Here is a 14,838-nt window from a genome sequence, read left to right on the forward strand (position 1 = left end):
AAGTTCCAGGGATTAGATATAGGCATCTTTGGGGGCCATTATTCTGTTTACCACAGGTACTTTGTGGTGAGAGGCAAAGGGAATGCACATCTCAGTTTGTCCACAGCAACCTCTAGTATGGAGTTAGAGTATTAGCATAGGCAAATTTAGATGCATGTATTTGCCCCCCCACCTCCAAAAAAAAAAAAAAGAGGGAGAACAACTTTAACAGTGCTATAAATTGTATATGCGTGTGTATTTGCCATGAGTGCTCTTTTACAGTAGGTGCTTACTTACATATGATATACAAAAAGATTTGTATACTATACTTTATGTACAGTTTAAGGGATAATCAAAGATTATTTTGACTGAACACAATTTTCATTTGAATGCTTTCATTTGAACCTAATCCTATATAAGATATGATCTCACCATACTATGCTTCCAGATCTCACCATACTATGTTTCCAGAAAAATATGTTCCCCTGCCCCTCCCCTGCTTTTGTGTGCTATATTGAAGATGTTGGTGTTTTAGTAAAAATCCTTAGTAAAAAGAAGAAAAGGTCTGGTTGGGAAGATGCATCTGCCGACTGGGATCAGGCTTAAAAAGACTGGGTCACTAGAGAACGTGGATACATCTCTAAGTCCTTCCAGATTTGTCTATGTGCTAAATGTAAGATGGAGAGGAGAGAAAAACAGAAACGAGATTTTTAGCTAGAATTTTCTCAAATTTTTAATAGTATTTGAGTGTTTAGGTTTGTCTAGACATCACAAGAGAACTCTCCTGAGCTATTTCAAGATCCTTGCCAGTTCCAAAACTCAAGCCTCTGATACAGTGGGTACATTCTTTTGTTTCGTAACTAAAAACGTCTCTTGAAATACCTTATGGTTTGCTGAAGTTCCATTACCTTTAGACATCACACACAAGTTCTTTTACATTTAGATGTCTGATTTGAGACATTGAAGACTGAATATGAGTTAAGAGAAGCAGCTACATTAGAGATATTTTTTTCCTTTCTTCTCTTTCAGGTGAAGAGATTCAGCAACTGTGTCTTGAAATTATGGTGACCCAGGCTCAGTCATCCCAGAATGTCGCTGCACTGTTGGGAATATGGGTGATGCCACCACTGATCCATGGTCTGAGTGTATGTAGTAATTAAGGATGTTGAGCAACAGGAGGATATGGTTCTTTTGGGGGAGATCAACATTCATTTGTGTTGAGCTCTCAAAGTCAAGAGTGGACAAATGGGATTTCACAGTGAGGACTTGACAATAGCTGGACAGCAAATTGGAAAATTGTGGGACACAGAACTCTGCCATAGCCATCACCATTCATGCTTTCAGCTACCATGTACAAGAAAAAGGGACAGTGATGATCAGAGATATTAAAATTCCTTTCTCAAGACCATACAGGTAGAAAGTTGTACAGTTATTGGAACCTGAGTTTGTTTATATGATATGCAGTCGTTTCAGCAGGTATTAAAAGAAAGGCAAATCCACACACACTGGATAAATGATCCCTCCCTTTCACAGAAAGGCAGCAATTAAGGCGAGCCTTGAAGGCTTGGTAGGATTTCATTAGGCATCAAGTTAGAGACACAAGGGAATGTAAGTGGGAAGGTGTATGTGGAGAGAGTAGAACGTCTCTGCCAATGGTGTTCAGCTTGAGTAAAGTGCTGAGGGAGAAGTGATCTAGCCTGGTATTTATGATAGAGGGGGCCAGCACCTTCCAGGGCACCTTCCTACTTTCTAAGGGTAGGTAGGAAGAATAAGGTGAGATTATTTAAAGATGTATAATTTTGGGTACATTTCAAGGTAGGACCCCCCAAAAAAACCACATTCCATGATTCCTTAGAGGTTTACCAATTAATTATAAGCTAAATGATCTCCTCTTCGTTATTCTTCTATTCTAGGAAGCTTTAATTCTTTGAGGATAGTGCAAAACCCTCTTATTATTTCCTCAGTCTTTTGGCTTTAGTCTCTACTCTGTACGTCTTTTTTTTTTTAAGCTTTCCTACATCTCCTGATTCTTTTTAATTGAAGGTCAGTGTTACTGAGGTCTGCGTCCTTTCCATCAGCTGTTATTACCTGTCTGCTCCAAACAGCTCCCATTTAGCTACCACTTAATGAGCACTGGTTATGTACCTGCTACTGGTAAGCACTCAATGAGTACTTTCAGAAATCAGATTTGATCTCTCTTCAACCCTGACAGGCCAATTTTTTTTTTTTTACAGCTCTCTTGAGTTATAATTTATATTCCATAAAATATGGCTATTTTAAGTGTATCATTTGATGAGTCTTAGTACATTTATATATTTTCATCCATCACCAATAATATTTCCATCACTCCAAAAAGTTCCATCGTGCCTACTTACAGTTAATCCCCACTCCCAATCTCAGACTCAGGCTACTACTGTTCTTTTTGTCTCTATAATTTTGCCTTCTTTAAAGAACTTTCATATAAATTTAAATTTCATATAAACTTTAGAAATTCTTTAGAATGGAATTGTACAGTATTATATCTTTTGTGTCTGGTTTATTTCACTTTTGAGAAGTAGATTTTATTCCCATTTTATAGGTTGATGAACTGAAGCAAATAGAGGTTAAGCAAAGTTTACATAGCAAATAAATGGAAGAGTCTGGCTGACTCAAAAGCCTGTGTCTTGAACACTGTTCTGTTAATGCTTCCTTCCTTTTGAATCATCTATAATTCTAACAGCCTGTTTTTTTGATCTCAGACATTTTTCTAGGTTTTAGTTATCCTTCCATTTCTCTTTTAGATCTGTCCTATTTCTTTTTTTTTTGCATTTGTCCTTGATTGGGAACCTTTCTTATTATCTTTGTTAATTAACAAATTAAGTTTGTAAATTCATTTTTTAAATTATGTACCTGCTCATTTAAAAAATGATCTGAAATGGCATGTTTTTTAACATGAAATCTTCTGTAACTCATGAAGCTACATTGATCTTTTTTTGAAATATACTGGTTTTTGTCAGATTTTATTTTTTAAAGCACTTCTTTTAGACTTGCTGCTCCTTTAGTATCATACTTAATGTTTCTAAGAATTTTTGAAGCCTGCTTTCTCAAAGTCTGTGGCTCACAGCTATCATTAACTATGCCCCTTCTTAGCACTCCTGAACTCTTAAGATGCTATGGTCAGTTCCACACGCTTGGCTGGTTCTTCTTTGCTCAGAGATGGCCCCAGAATGCCAGTTCCCCTCATTATTTCTTTATTCTTCCTCAGAAGAAGAAATGAATAATAATAGATATTCTGTTTAGTTGATTTCCAGCAGTTGAGCCTTCATCTTCAGGAGCTTTTCTTGCCAGAGAATGTGACCTTTTAAGACTGAATAGCAACTGTCATGTTCTTTTAGAAGTAGCATTTTATTCCCCTTGCTGAAGAGATCCAAGGTTTAAGCTGAGTAGTTCACAGATGGATTGGCAGATACCGTATATCCACACGAGTCACCCTGGATCAGAAGTCACCGCAGCCGCTAAAATTACATGCATCGGTGGTCCATTAGACCATGAAGCTGTGGGGAAATGAGGGTCTAGGAAACAACCTGAACTTTTTATGTTTCACCTGAACCTTTTATCTTTCAAACACAGTGATGACCTAGAGGTTTTGAGCATTACAAACCCAGACTTGCCTGTTTACATCTGACCTCTTCTGTTTTGCTTTTAGCTGAATATCAAGAAATACCTCCTGCTATCTGTGCCTTCGTGGATAAAACACGTCTCTGATGAACAGATCGTGGGTTTTGTTGAAAGCTTGATGGTGACAGTTTTTAAAGCAGCTTCCCCACTCTCCAAACCTGAGTTATGCCCGAGTGCCTTACAGGGTCTGAGCCAGGCCATGAAACAGCCCAGCCCTGCCTACCATCTCTGGAGCCTGCTCAGCAAAGCTACTGGGAAAATTTTTGACCTTCTGCCAAATAAGATTCGGGTGAGGAACAAAAATATTTACATTCCTGACAATTTATGTTTGGGATTTTTTAAAGCCTTTTGGCAAAGCAGGGAGGTATATGTTTTAAGAATGTGGTGGGAAGGCTAGCAAGAAATAACCACATTCTTCACTAAGAATGTTTGCTTCCAAGATCTAAATTGAGGTTGAATATTTAGAACCAAAGTTTTGAGCACGCTCAGAAGCAGGTTAACCAGTGCGGCACCAGGAAGTTTGCTCTTAGGCCTTTTAGCAAATGCCCGTAGAAGATGAGCACGTTCAGAAATCCTTACACTTGGACTTCCCTGGTGGCACAGTGGTTAAGAATCCGCCTGCCAATGTAGGGAACATGGGTTCGAACCCTGGTCCAGGAAGCTCCCACATGCCATGGAGCAACTAAGCCCTTATGCCACAACCACTGAGCCTGCACTCTGGAGCCCATGAGCCACAACTACTGAAGCCCACACGCCTAGAGCCCGTGCTCCGCAGCAAGAGAAGCCACTGCAATGAAGAGTAGCCCCTGCTCGCTGCAACTAGAGAAAGCCCTGGCACAGCAAGAAAGACCCAACGGAGGCATAAATAAATAAATTTTAAAAATAAAAAAAAAGAAACCCTTATACTTTACACCTGGGGAGTCCTTGGGCGTATTGTCTGACCCACTATTTACATCAAGTGACTTAATACTAGCCTTGCCTCTCCCCCAACAGACTTCTGAAATGTAGTTATACAAAGAAGTTAAAAATCCATTCGGAATGATGGGTTCTGATAAGAAGAAAATAGTACAGTCAAACAAAATACACGCAATAACAAGAAAGATGTTTTTTATTTATTTATTTATTTTATTTATTTTATTTTTGTGGTACGTGAGCCTCTCACTGTTGTGGCCTCTCCTGTTGCGGAGCACAGGCTCCAGACGCGCAGGCTCAGCAGCCATGGCTCACGGGCCCTCTTCCCGGACCGGGGCATGAGCCCGTGTCCCCTGCATCGGCAGGCAGACTCTCAACCACTGCATCACGAGGGAAGCCCGAAAGGTGTTTTTTAAATGATAAAAATTGGTCACAAGTTTTGGCTTGGTTAAAATTAAAATCTCATCAGCTGCTGTTCGTGGAGATAAGCAAATCTAATGATTTTGTCAGAACATTGAGAATATACGTGTTATTTTACACTGTATTTTGACATGCTTTGGATTTTTCTTTACCAGAGAAATGATCTAGAGCTGTATATCAGTGTAGCAAAATGCCTCTCGGAAATGACAGACGATGAAGCCAATCGGGTTGCCCAGATTACTGAGGTAATAACATATCTATGTGTTTTTTTATTATTGAGGTGGAAATTACAATTGAGATGATTATAGTATCCTTTTGGCTGAAGCTAGCTTTGCTTCATATTTGTTTGTTACTGGCTAATTTCAGGAAACCATCTTTTTCACTGTGGGGTCTCATGTCCAGCCTAGTATGATTGGATATGTAGTAGTATATAAATGGATAGATGAATGAATAACTTTTTAACCTAATTAATCCCACTTTGTCAAGAACATTTTAGTGTTACTGATGAGCAAAAATAAGTACAGGACATCTTCAATACAAAATCCACAAGAATGGAAATATTCTGACCAAAGACCTTTCTGGGGCATGGTAGGCACATTTATTTTTCTTCACCTGATACTTATCCTTTTGAAATCAAGAAAGGTGGCTGATTGAAAAACAAACACTATTATCACTGACAAGTACCTCTCAGACCCATACCGAATCAAAGGATGAATAAGCGAAAAGCAGCATAAGAGTAAAGTTGCCAGATTTACAATATAATACAAGATACCTTGTTAAATTTGAATTGCAGATAAAAAATGAATAATTTTTTAAAGTACATCCCAATGGGACCTACTTATTCAAATGGCATCCCTGCATACCAGGTAATACCAAAGGTCTAGAGGACTGGGAGCCCTCACATCATGGGTGGTCATCTTATCATTTATTTCACTATATGGCAGATTGGCCTGTTAAGTTGAATTCTTGAATCCTCTGCATTGTATAGCTGTGATGCTCAAACTGTGGCCAACGGACCCACAACATCAGCCTTGCAAGTGATGAGAAATGAAAATTCTAGAGTCTCACTCCAGACCTACTCGATCAGAAACCCTGGAGGGAGGCCTAGTGGTGTGTGTTTTAACAGTCCCTCCCGGTGATTGTGGTTCATCCTAAGGTTTGAGAAGCACTGTTAGAATATTTGGAATATCGGCCTTTTGGAGATGTTTGTTTTAGGCAAGGATAAGCGGTATAAGGAAATGCTTGAGAGAGTGGACTCTGGAGCCTCACTGCCCTGGTATGAAAGCCAGTCTCTCATTCACTAGCAACGTGACATTGGTGAAGTGTCATAACCTCTCTCTGCCTTGGTTTCCTGATCTATAAAAAGGAGATAATAGCGCCTATTAGGGTTGTTTTGAGAGTTAAATGGCTTAATCCATGTTAAGTTGTTGGGCAAGTGCCTGACCCAAGGCAAGTACTCAGTAATAACTTATTATCATAATTATTACGTTCATGTAATTTATTACAACTTGTTATATTCATGTTACATTGTTCGAAGTAATTAATATAATGTACTTTGGGGTACCTAGAGCTAAAAGTTGCTGTTATTCACTTGGGTTTCTAAAGTGCCATTCAGAAGATTGTCACCAGAACATTCTAAATCCTGTTCTGGTGTCCCCAAAAGAGTTAATGTGTTCCGCTGAGCCCTTGTTTTCTATTCATTTCTAGAAAGAACACAGGTAAGAAGGTACAGGTGAAGAGCTCAGACTCCGTGGGTTTCAGCTCTTACTCTCTGTGGCAGTAAGCAAGTTGCCTAACTTCTGTGCTTCAGTCTCCTCATCTGTAAAGGAGGGATGATAATAGTAATCTATTGCTCAGTGTTAGAATTAAATGCGTAATTCAGTGGTCCTCAAACTTTTTGGTCTCGTGACTACGTTAGTGTCTTAAAAACTATTGAGGACTCCAAAGAGCTTTTATTTATGTGGATTATATCTGTCAATATTTACCATGTTAGAAATTAAAACTAGAAATATTTAAAAATATTTACTTAAAAGTAATAATAAACCCATTGCATCTTAACATATGTAAGAAAAAACTATTTTCCAAAAAACAAATTAGTGAGAAAGTGGCATTGCTTTACATTTTTGTAAGTCTCTATTGTCTGGCTTAATAGAAGACAGCTGGATTCTCACAGCTGCTGCTTCATTCAATCTGTTGTGATGTTGTTTGGGTGAAGTATGTGAAGAAAATCCAGCCTCACACAGATACGTAGGTGGAATGGGGAAGAGTGTGTTAACAGTCTTTTCTGATAGTTGGGGATGTCTTTCTTTGATACTGTACCAAAGCTCAGCAAGTGTTGGTTTCTTATAGGTTAGTTGAAATGTGGAATCTGAAACCGTATCAGTGAACTTCACATACTCTGTTACATTAAAATCCATTGGTCCATTGCACTCTGGGTCTTTTACCAATGCATGATTTTGTAAGATATTATTGCAAGATCTGTAAGATATATTGGTCATTTGGAAAATACTGAGTCACTAAATTTTGAAAATCTTCCAAATGTTGGTACATTTCATTATAAAATATCAAAACATCACATTTGTCAGTATCACCAGCAACTTCATCAGAAAAGTCTTTTACGTATCTGCTACTAAAGTCATAGTTGCAGATACAGATTTTCCAAAAATCGAATTTTCACTTAAAAGCTCACATTTTATCATTGGCAATAAATACTGTCAAGTATTTTCCTTGAAGTGACAGTCTTGCTTCCTTCACTTTTAAAAAATAATCAAATACTCAGTTTTCATAACCGTAGTTTGTCCATCAGTTATTCTTTTCAACTAAATGGCGTTCCATGGGTAGAGTGGCTATTTCAGCTCACAACTCACTCTCACAACTTTCTCCTTGAGATGACCATCACACTTGGGGATGCAGCACAAGTCTTTTATGCATACTTCCCATTTGGTCATACAGAATATTACAAAGATGTACTCAAGGGCAGAGGTTTAACAAAACTAGTAATTTTTATTGTTTAAAGGATATTTTAAATGAAACTAGCTTTTTAAAAAATTGCAAGTGTCAATGAAAAATACAATGAACATTACTACAGTTTGGGGTCTTATTATGAATATAGTTTGACCTCACAGACCCTCTAAAAGGGTCTTGGGGTGCCCCATAGGTCTGTGTACCACCCTTTGTGAAGTGCCAAATTAACACAGGTTAAGTGCTTAGAACGGTGCCTGGCACATAATAAGTACTGTATTTGTTAGTTATCATTATTATTATTTGTGTATCTTTACTAAATATCCTCACCAATTAACCCCTGAAATCATTTATGGTTTTTATGAGAAAACAGGAGGTGACATTACAACCATATGTCTGTAGGTACATTTTAATATAGCACGCAGGCAGGTAGGTCACACAGTGCAGGAAACGAACAGTTTTAGCATTTGGAATGGTAATCAACTTCAAACTCACCCTTTCTCTTTTGCCCTTGCCCCGAGGTCCTATAACAATTTCAGTTAATTTAATAGTAACTGAACAATTTGCTTTTTTGCAGAACAGCCTAGAAAAGGCTGCCTTTGTCAGACTATACTTGGTCTCTCAAGGACGATTCCCCTTGATGGGCTTGACTGATGTGCTCAGTGTTGCTATTCGGCACCATGAAAAAGACACACTGGCCTGGATGATACTGCACAGCTTATACCAGGCACGGATTGTGAGCCACGCCAACACCGGTAAGGCCAGCTGGAGGCGAACATCAGGAACAGAAAGATGTACCTACCATCTTTTAGGTTGTAACTGTTTCCTCAGCTTAACTAGTTTAGTGCTTCTTGACACAGGCGAGGCCTTGTTACCCCAAATGAGTAGCACCTTGGATAGAAACCAGCAATTACAGCTCACAGCACCAACTCTTTGGAGGTGGGAATGAATTCTACTGGTGACTTTTATCTTGTCTTTGGCCCTCCAGGCCCTCAGAGACATAAACAAGTTTATCAGGTTGATTCTGCCTGCTTCCTTTCTCAAGCAGATGGATGCTGATTGATTCTCCCTGATGTTTTCATGAAAACGGCTTTTGGGTGGTCATTTTACAAAGAGAAAAAGAAAGCAGCAACAACAAATTAGTTATTCTATAGAAGAACTTCTCAGGAGTGAGAAGAATAAAATCTGGACACCCTTACTACATCCTCAAGCCAGAAGCTGCAGGCATGAAGCTCTGCTAATGAATGGTGCAACTTTTAGACCATTTTAGACTTTGTACTTTAATAATCATCTAAAGAGGGAGCTCCCTCATTTCTCCTCCATGCCTTTGGTCATATGCTTGTAATTTCTCAAGTCTACATTCAGGCCCTGAAGGCATCTGGCTTCAGCAGATCAAACGTGGCTGGGAAGCCCTTGTGACCCATCATCCCCATCTGTTGTATCTTGAAGGCTTTGAGAGAAAACTGACAAATACGATTGTAATACTCTTTACAAGACTATGTAGGAAATTTTGATTCATCCTCCTCTTTGGCAACTGAGAGAGTTGTCTCATGTCCACAGTAGCGCCAGCCCAGTGAAAAGTGAACCTGTGATGAGAAATGAGATTTTTTACTCTAACTCGAAAGTGTATTTATCAGGCAGAAAACTAGCAGGTACTCCCTATTAAACATGAAGATACATGAAGGAAACAAATGTGATATTTGCCTTTGGTCCTAACTAGCTGGCGTTCAAATTTAGTTACCATTTTCCTCTCATGCACTAAATTTTAAGATGTTTCCAAGTAGTCTCTGCTGTGCTGAAAATCCTCATTTTTTTAAAGGAAAAATTAATATTTATGTTGATGTTTGTTCTCCAGTTAGCCTGTAGTAGCTGGGTTTTGGTTTTTGTTTGTTTTTAATGTCTTTAGGATAGGTATTCTCTATGATTTTTGCATAAATTGGGAATATTTAAGCAAGGGAGGACTATAAAAACAACTAGTTATCAAGGATTTAACACTACTAACTAGTTGGCATGCCCAGTTTCTCCTAGTGTGTTTCATGTTGAGCAACTCCAACAAATGCATTTTACCATTTTATCAGATTTGAAGAATAAATTAGCTTTTAAAAATAAAGACCAAAATATGGTCATCTGATGTGAATAGTATCAAAAACTCTCTCATGGGTGAACACAAGTCTCAGGTACCATAAAAGGACTTGAAACTGTCGCACAGAGTCCTCGGTGGGTGTTCTGCTTTAGTTACGACGGTAATCGCTGATCAGTTGTACATTGCAAAGGAAAACTGTGGTCTGGTAAGAAATATCCTTTTGTTCCAGGTGTGTTGAAGAGAATGGAGTGGCTCTTGGAACTGATGGGTTATATCAGAAATGTTGCTTACCAGTCAGCATCTGTTCAGAACGTGGCTCTTAATGAGGTAAAATGTAGAGGAGTCATTTGTGGCTTCCTTAAAATATAGAGGATATTTACTCTCCCAAAAGAGGAACATGTTGCTGCTTGAAACTTTCTTTCCTTCCTTCCTTTTATTTTTGGGAAACAAGGATGACAATTATCTGACGTCACAAGGAAACAGATGTTCTTACCAGGCTTTAGGAGATGCCCATGGCTGCCCTTTGAAAAATATTTTCAATAGAACACGTTCCTTGACAGGCAGTACACAAAAGATTCTAGCTGGAGGGGGAAACTGGGATCCTGTGTACTTGGGCTGGACCCCACAAAGAATGGGGTACAGGGCTCTGGCCTCCGCACTGGCCCAGAGCACGGCTTCAAACATCTGGTTTGGAGGGGTTCCTGAAGTGTATGCAAGTAATCTGTGTTTGTGCCAATACTTAATTAACATGCATATATTGGAGGGAAATTTTCACCCCACCTGCAAAATGACCTATGACCCAAAAAAGGTTAACCACCACTAGTACTGGGTGAGTAAAACAAAAAAAGATTAAAAAATGAAGGACAGTACTTTCCTACTCTCCTCATTTTCTTGACTCAGCTGCCCAATGTGCATTTTTTTTTAGTATTTTTTCCATAGCTATGTTTCATGGGTCTCCTGTTTGCTGTGTGAGCAAAATATGCATAACCTGGGATGTTGTTTGATATTCTGCCCAGCTCTTCTGCAGAGTTGTGTGTCTTTTTGAAATTTTCATTAGTGAGATTAGGCATTTTAAGAGGTTGAGGGGCACTTAAAAAATTTTTTTGAGTTAGCATAATCTTTCCTCTTTTATTCTGATTTCCAGTTTGTGTTAACCTTCTCTGCTTTCTTACAAAATCTTTTGAAACTTAGAAAATACAGATAAACAGAAAGAATAATAATTTAAATCACAGTAGTACAGTAACTCAGAGGTAGCCCTTGTTACCACCATTTCTACAAGTGTCTAGATTAGACTATAAAATCTAAATGCATGGATTCTAAACAGATTTTTTTTAATGCATGTGGAGAGTCATTTGTTGTTTCTGTTTAAATACAGAATACACTATACATATTTTTGAAAATCAGTTTTGGCCACATAATAATAAACCTAAATATCCCTGTCTGTATCTCTCTTAATTTTTAAATCTCTTTGAAAATACCAAAACAGAGGAATGTTTGGATCTCAGTATGATTAGGTGTTAAATAAATTATGTTTCTCTTGAAATGTTAGAACGCTAATAATGAAACTATTGGGCCTTCTGTCCTCACAAAAGAGGATCCTTCAAACTTTCTGAAACCCCAAAATGTCTCTTCATTAAGCATGGAAATAGTTTGCTATTCGGTCCAGTCTCTCTTCTGGGGTTGGGGTGGGGCAGGCAGAAGGTTTGAGTGAAGGGGAAGATAACATCGCCTCATGATGGGGGCTGTGTATGTGAACATGTGTTACTTTGCACTGTTAAAGCATGTGACCTGACCTTGTTCCTATTTCTACTGTAGGCTTTGGATTTCTTGTTGCTGATATTTGCAGCAGCAGTGGTTGCATGGGCAGACCACGCTGCCCCTCTGCTCCTTGGCCTCAGTGCCAGTTGGTTGCCATGGCATCAAGAAAATGGTCCAGCTGGGCCAGCATCAAGGTTCCTTGGCAGGAGTCCCTTGCACAGGGTCACTGTGCAGGAGGCTGTCACTCTCCTTCCCAGTAGCATGCCTCTTTTGCTGCAGAAAGAGCCATGGAAGGAACAGACCCAGAAGGTGAGGTTGGCAGCTACCTGCTTGTCAGGGCAGGCGGCCATTTTCTCTTCAGCAGTTTCTGCTGTAGAATTGAGGTGGGAGTTAAGTGAAACCTGAGTCACACTACAGGCTTTCCTAGTCAGCCTTGAATCTCAGCCAGATGCAAAGCCTCAGCGATTGAGGCTAGCCCAGGCTCAGGGTAACTGCTGACTAAAAACAACAGTGATAACAGCAACAACTTGCTTACAGTTAGGGATGAAGTGGAAAGAAAAGCTTATACTTGCCTTCATTTATTGAAGACACATGTGTTCTTGATCCTGGGGATAAAAGGATGAATAAGTCTCTGAGAGCTCAGAATTTCAGAGTGAGGACAGACAGGAAAGCAAGTTCAAGGTTGCAGTATGGTATGATAAGGATACAGTGGTGATGAGCAAGGGAGGGGGGTGATCAACAATGTCTGGGGAGGGGTCCAGGAAATCCTCCAGGGAGATGCGAATCTGGAGTATCCATCTTTTACCATATTTAAGGTTCCCCACAGCTCATTCCATGCAATAGGTGTGTTCCAGGTGCTTCTGGCCTGTGCGATACCGTGGGGAGATTTGTAAAGGCCTAATGTCATCACCTTTGCCCTCAGGAAAACCCAAAATATAGGAAGTACCTTTTGGTTTTTAATACTGAGTTTCCCCAGGCTACTAGCTGTCGTGAAGAGCATATGAAAATACGGTACATCCTTTCTCATTATGTGGCTCTGACCTGTCTTGAATTGTTGACTGAAAGATATTTTTGAATCCCATTTAATCAAAACTGGATTTTTACAAGGTTGAAAGCTTAAAGCCAACTTTGTGTGGCTTAATCTTAAAATCTGAACATTAATCTTTAAAAATATTTCTGAGCTGTGGACCCACAGTTTAGCCATGAACTTCACTGAGCATCTCAATTAAAATGCCTTTGTTTTCTTAAACCTGATAAGCATTAGTATTATTATCCCAAATTTTGTGTTTTCTTTTTCATTTTAAATGAAAATAAATTTAAATGTGGTATCCTATCCCCTTATTTCTGGCCTGGGATACCCTGTTCATTTTGGACTACAGTATAGACATCCTGCATCTATTATGTATTTGTAGTACCTGATTTATTTACTTACCAGTAGGATATGATAAAACAAAATTGAGGAAAAGAAAATAAAAAAAGTTTTAATTAAAGTAGGGAATTAGGAATATTTTCTTTTTTTAGTCCAAAGTTAAAAATCCTAGTACCTACAACTAGTGTATGTGTTTTTCAGTGAGTCGAGATTGGCAACATTCAGTCAATGAAATTATCCGCTATCTAATTCAAAAACAATTTTGGCTGCACCTGGGAGATCAGTCAAACTCATGAGTACTATGAGTTTCTACCTCATCTGCAGGATTTATTTGCAGCTAATATGCTTGGGTCTACCTAGTAAATTGTTTTATGCCTTTTCTCTTGCATTTCAACTTTGCTTCATATCCATTTGGGCACAAATTGTTCTTAGCCACAGAAACATATTTTACATCTGATGTGTTTCCCCATTTACCACCCCACCTAGGAGCCTAGGCCTGATACACACGGAACCAGGTGGCAGGCAGCATGATGTGAAGGAGGAGTGTGAGGCTTTGAAGCCAGGTGCACATGGGTTCAGATCTTGACTGTGCCATTCATTGGGAGTGGACTTGGGCAAGGTTCTTAGCCTCTCTGGGGCCTCTCAGAGTGATGAGACAGAATGTTCATGGCACACAGGAGGCCCTCTGGGCCCATGCCTAACCCACTCTTAAAAGCTACAGCAAGTCCCAGGGTAATCAGCAAAGGAAGGAGGTTTGACTTTGCTGGGTCATTTAACTAGATGAGAGCCATTTCCAACTTTCCCATCTCTTATGCCTGGTCCTGTCTCCGCTCCACTCTCCCAGCCAAGGCAGGTATTGTCCAGGGACTACTGCCCAGATACTCATATGTGCAGGCCCAAGGGTTTGAATGATGTCTTACTGATAGATTGTTTTCACTGATAACCATTCTTCATTTTCACTCTAGTTCATCGACTGGCTATTCAGCATCATGGAAAGCCCTAAAGAAGGCCTCTCAGCAAAGTCCAGGGATCTTTTAAAAGGTATCACTTCCGTGCTTTATGCCCATCCAGTGTTGTCTGTGCTGCAGAACAGCATCCTAGCGTATGTCGGCTCCTGAAAGGGCTTGTCTTGGTTCAGTTTAGAGAAGTAATATGAAGCTGTCACCAGTGTGGCATTCTTGAATTAGAAAGTGGTTAAAAAAGTTGCATTGCCTTTAGATTTGTTATTTAAATGGTTTTTAAATGTTTTATTATAAAATATGACTTAAAATTTAGAAAATTCAGAAAAGTAAAAATAAGCAAAGAAGAATCCAGAATCCCACTGCCCAATGACAATTTTGATTGTTTTTCCTAAGTTTTTGCTCCCTCTGTGTATGAGTATTAACGTTTTTATAATCATAGCCAATTGAAAAATGTATATACACACTTTGAATACTGCCTTTTGTACTTTAAAATTATTTTAAAAGCATTTTTTTTTTGCGATACGCGGGCCTCTCACTGTTGTGGCCTCTCCCGTTGCGGAGCACAGGCTCCGGACGCGCAGGCTCAGCAGCCATGGCTCACGGGCCCAGCCGCTCCGCGGCATGTGGGATCTTCCCGGACCAGGGCACGAACCCGTCCCTGCATCGGCAGGCGGACTCTCAACCACTGCGCCACCAGGGAAGCCCTTAAAAGCATTTTAACCCATTCTTACACTGGC

The 14,838-nt window shown here is 39.5% G+C and overlaps 1 protein-coding gene across 1 annotated transcript in view; it reads left to right on the forward strand.

Annotated features, from left to right (window-relative positions):
* Positions 1-11,955, forward strand: part of LOC112407024 (focadhesin-like) — a 223,269-nt gene extending 211,314 nt beyond the window's left edge. The window contains 6 exon segments of the mRNA XM_024756153.1: positions 1,009-1,124; positions 3,665-3,925; positions 5,124-5,213; positions 8,507-8,684; positions 10,242-10,288; positions 10,291-11,955. Of these exon segments, the coding sequence (XP_024611921.1) occupies positions 1,009-1,124; positions 3,665-3,925; positions 5,124-5,213; positions 8,507-8,684; positions 10,242-10,288; positions 10,291-10,335 (737 nt within the window). The 3' untranslated portion in view covers positions 10,336-11,955.
* The last annotated feature ends 2,883 nt before the right edge of the window (positions 11,956-14,838 follow it).

This window comes from Neophocaena asiaeorientalis, unplaced genomic scaffold (genome assembly GCF_003031525.2).
Source record: "Neophocaena asiaeorientalis asiaeorientalis breed wild unplaced genomic scaffold, Neophocaena_asiaeorientalis_V1.1 scaffold1013, whole genome shotgun sequence".
In the NCBI taxonomy this organism is placed as follows: Eukaryota; Metazoa; Chordata; class Mammalia; order Artiodactyla; family Phocoenidae; genus Neophocaena; species Neophocaena asiaeorientalis.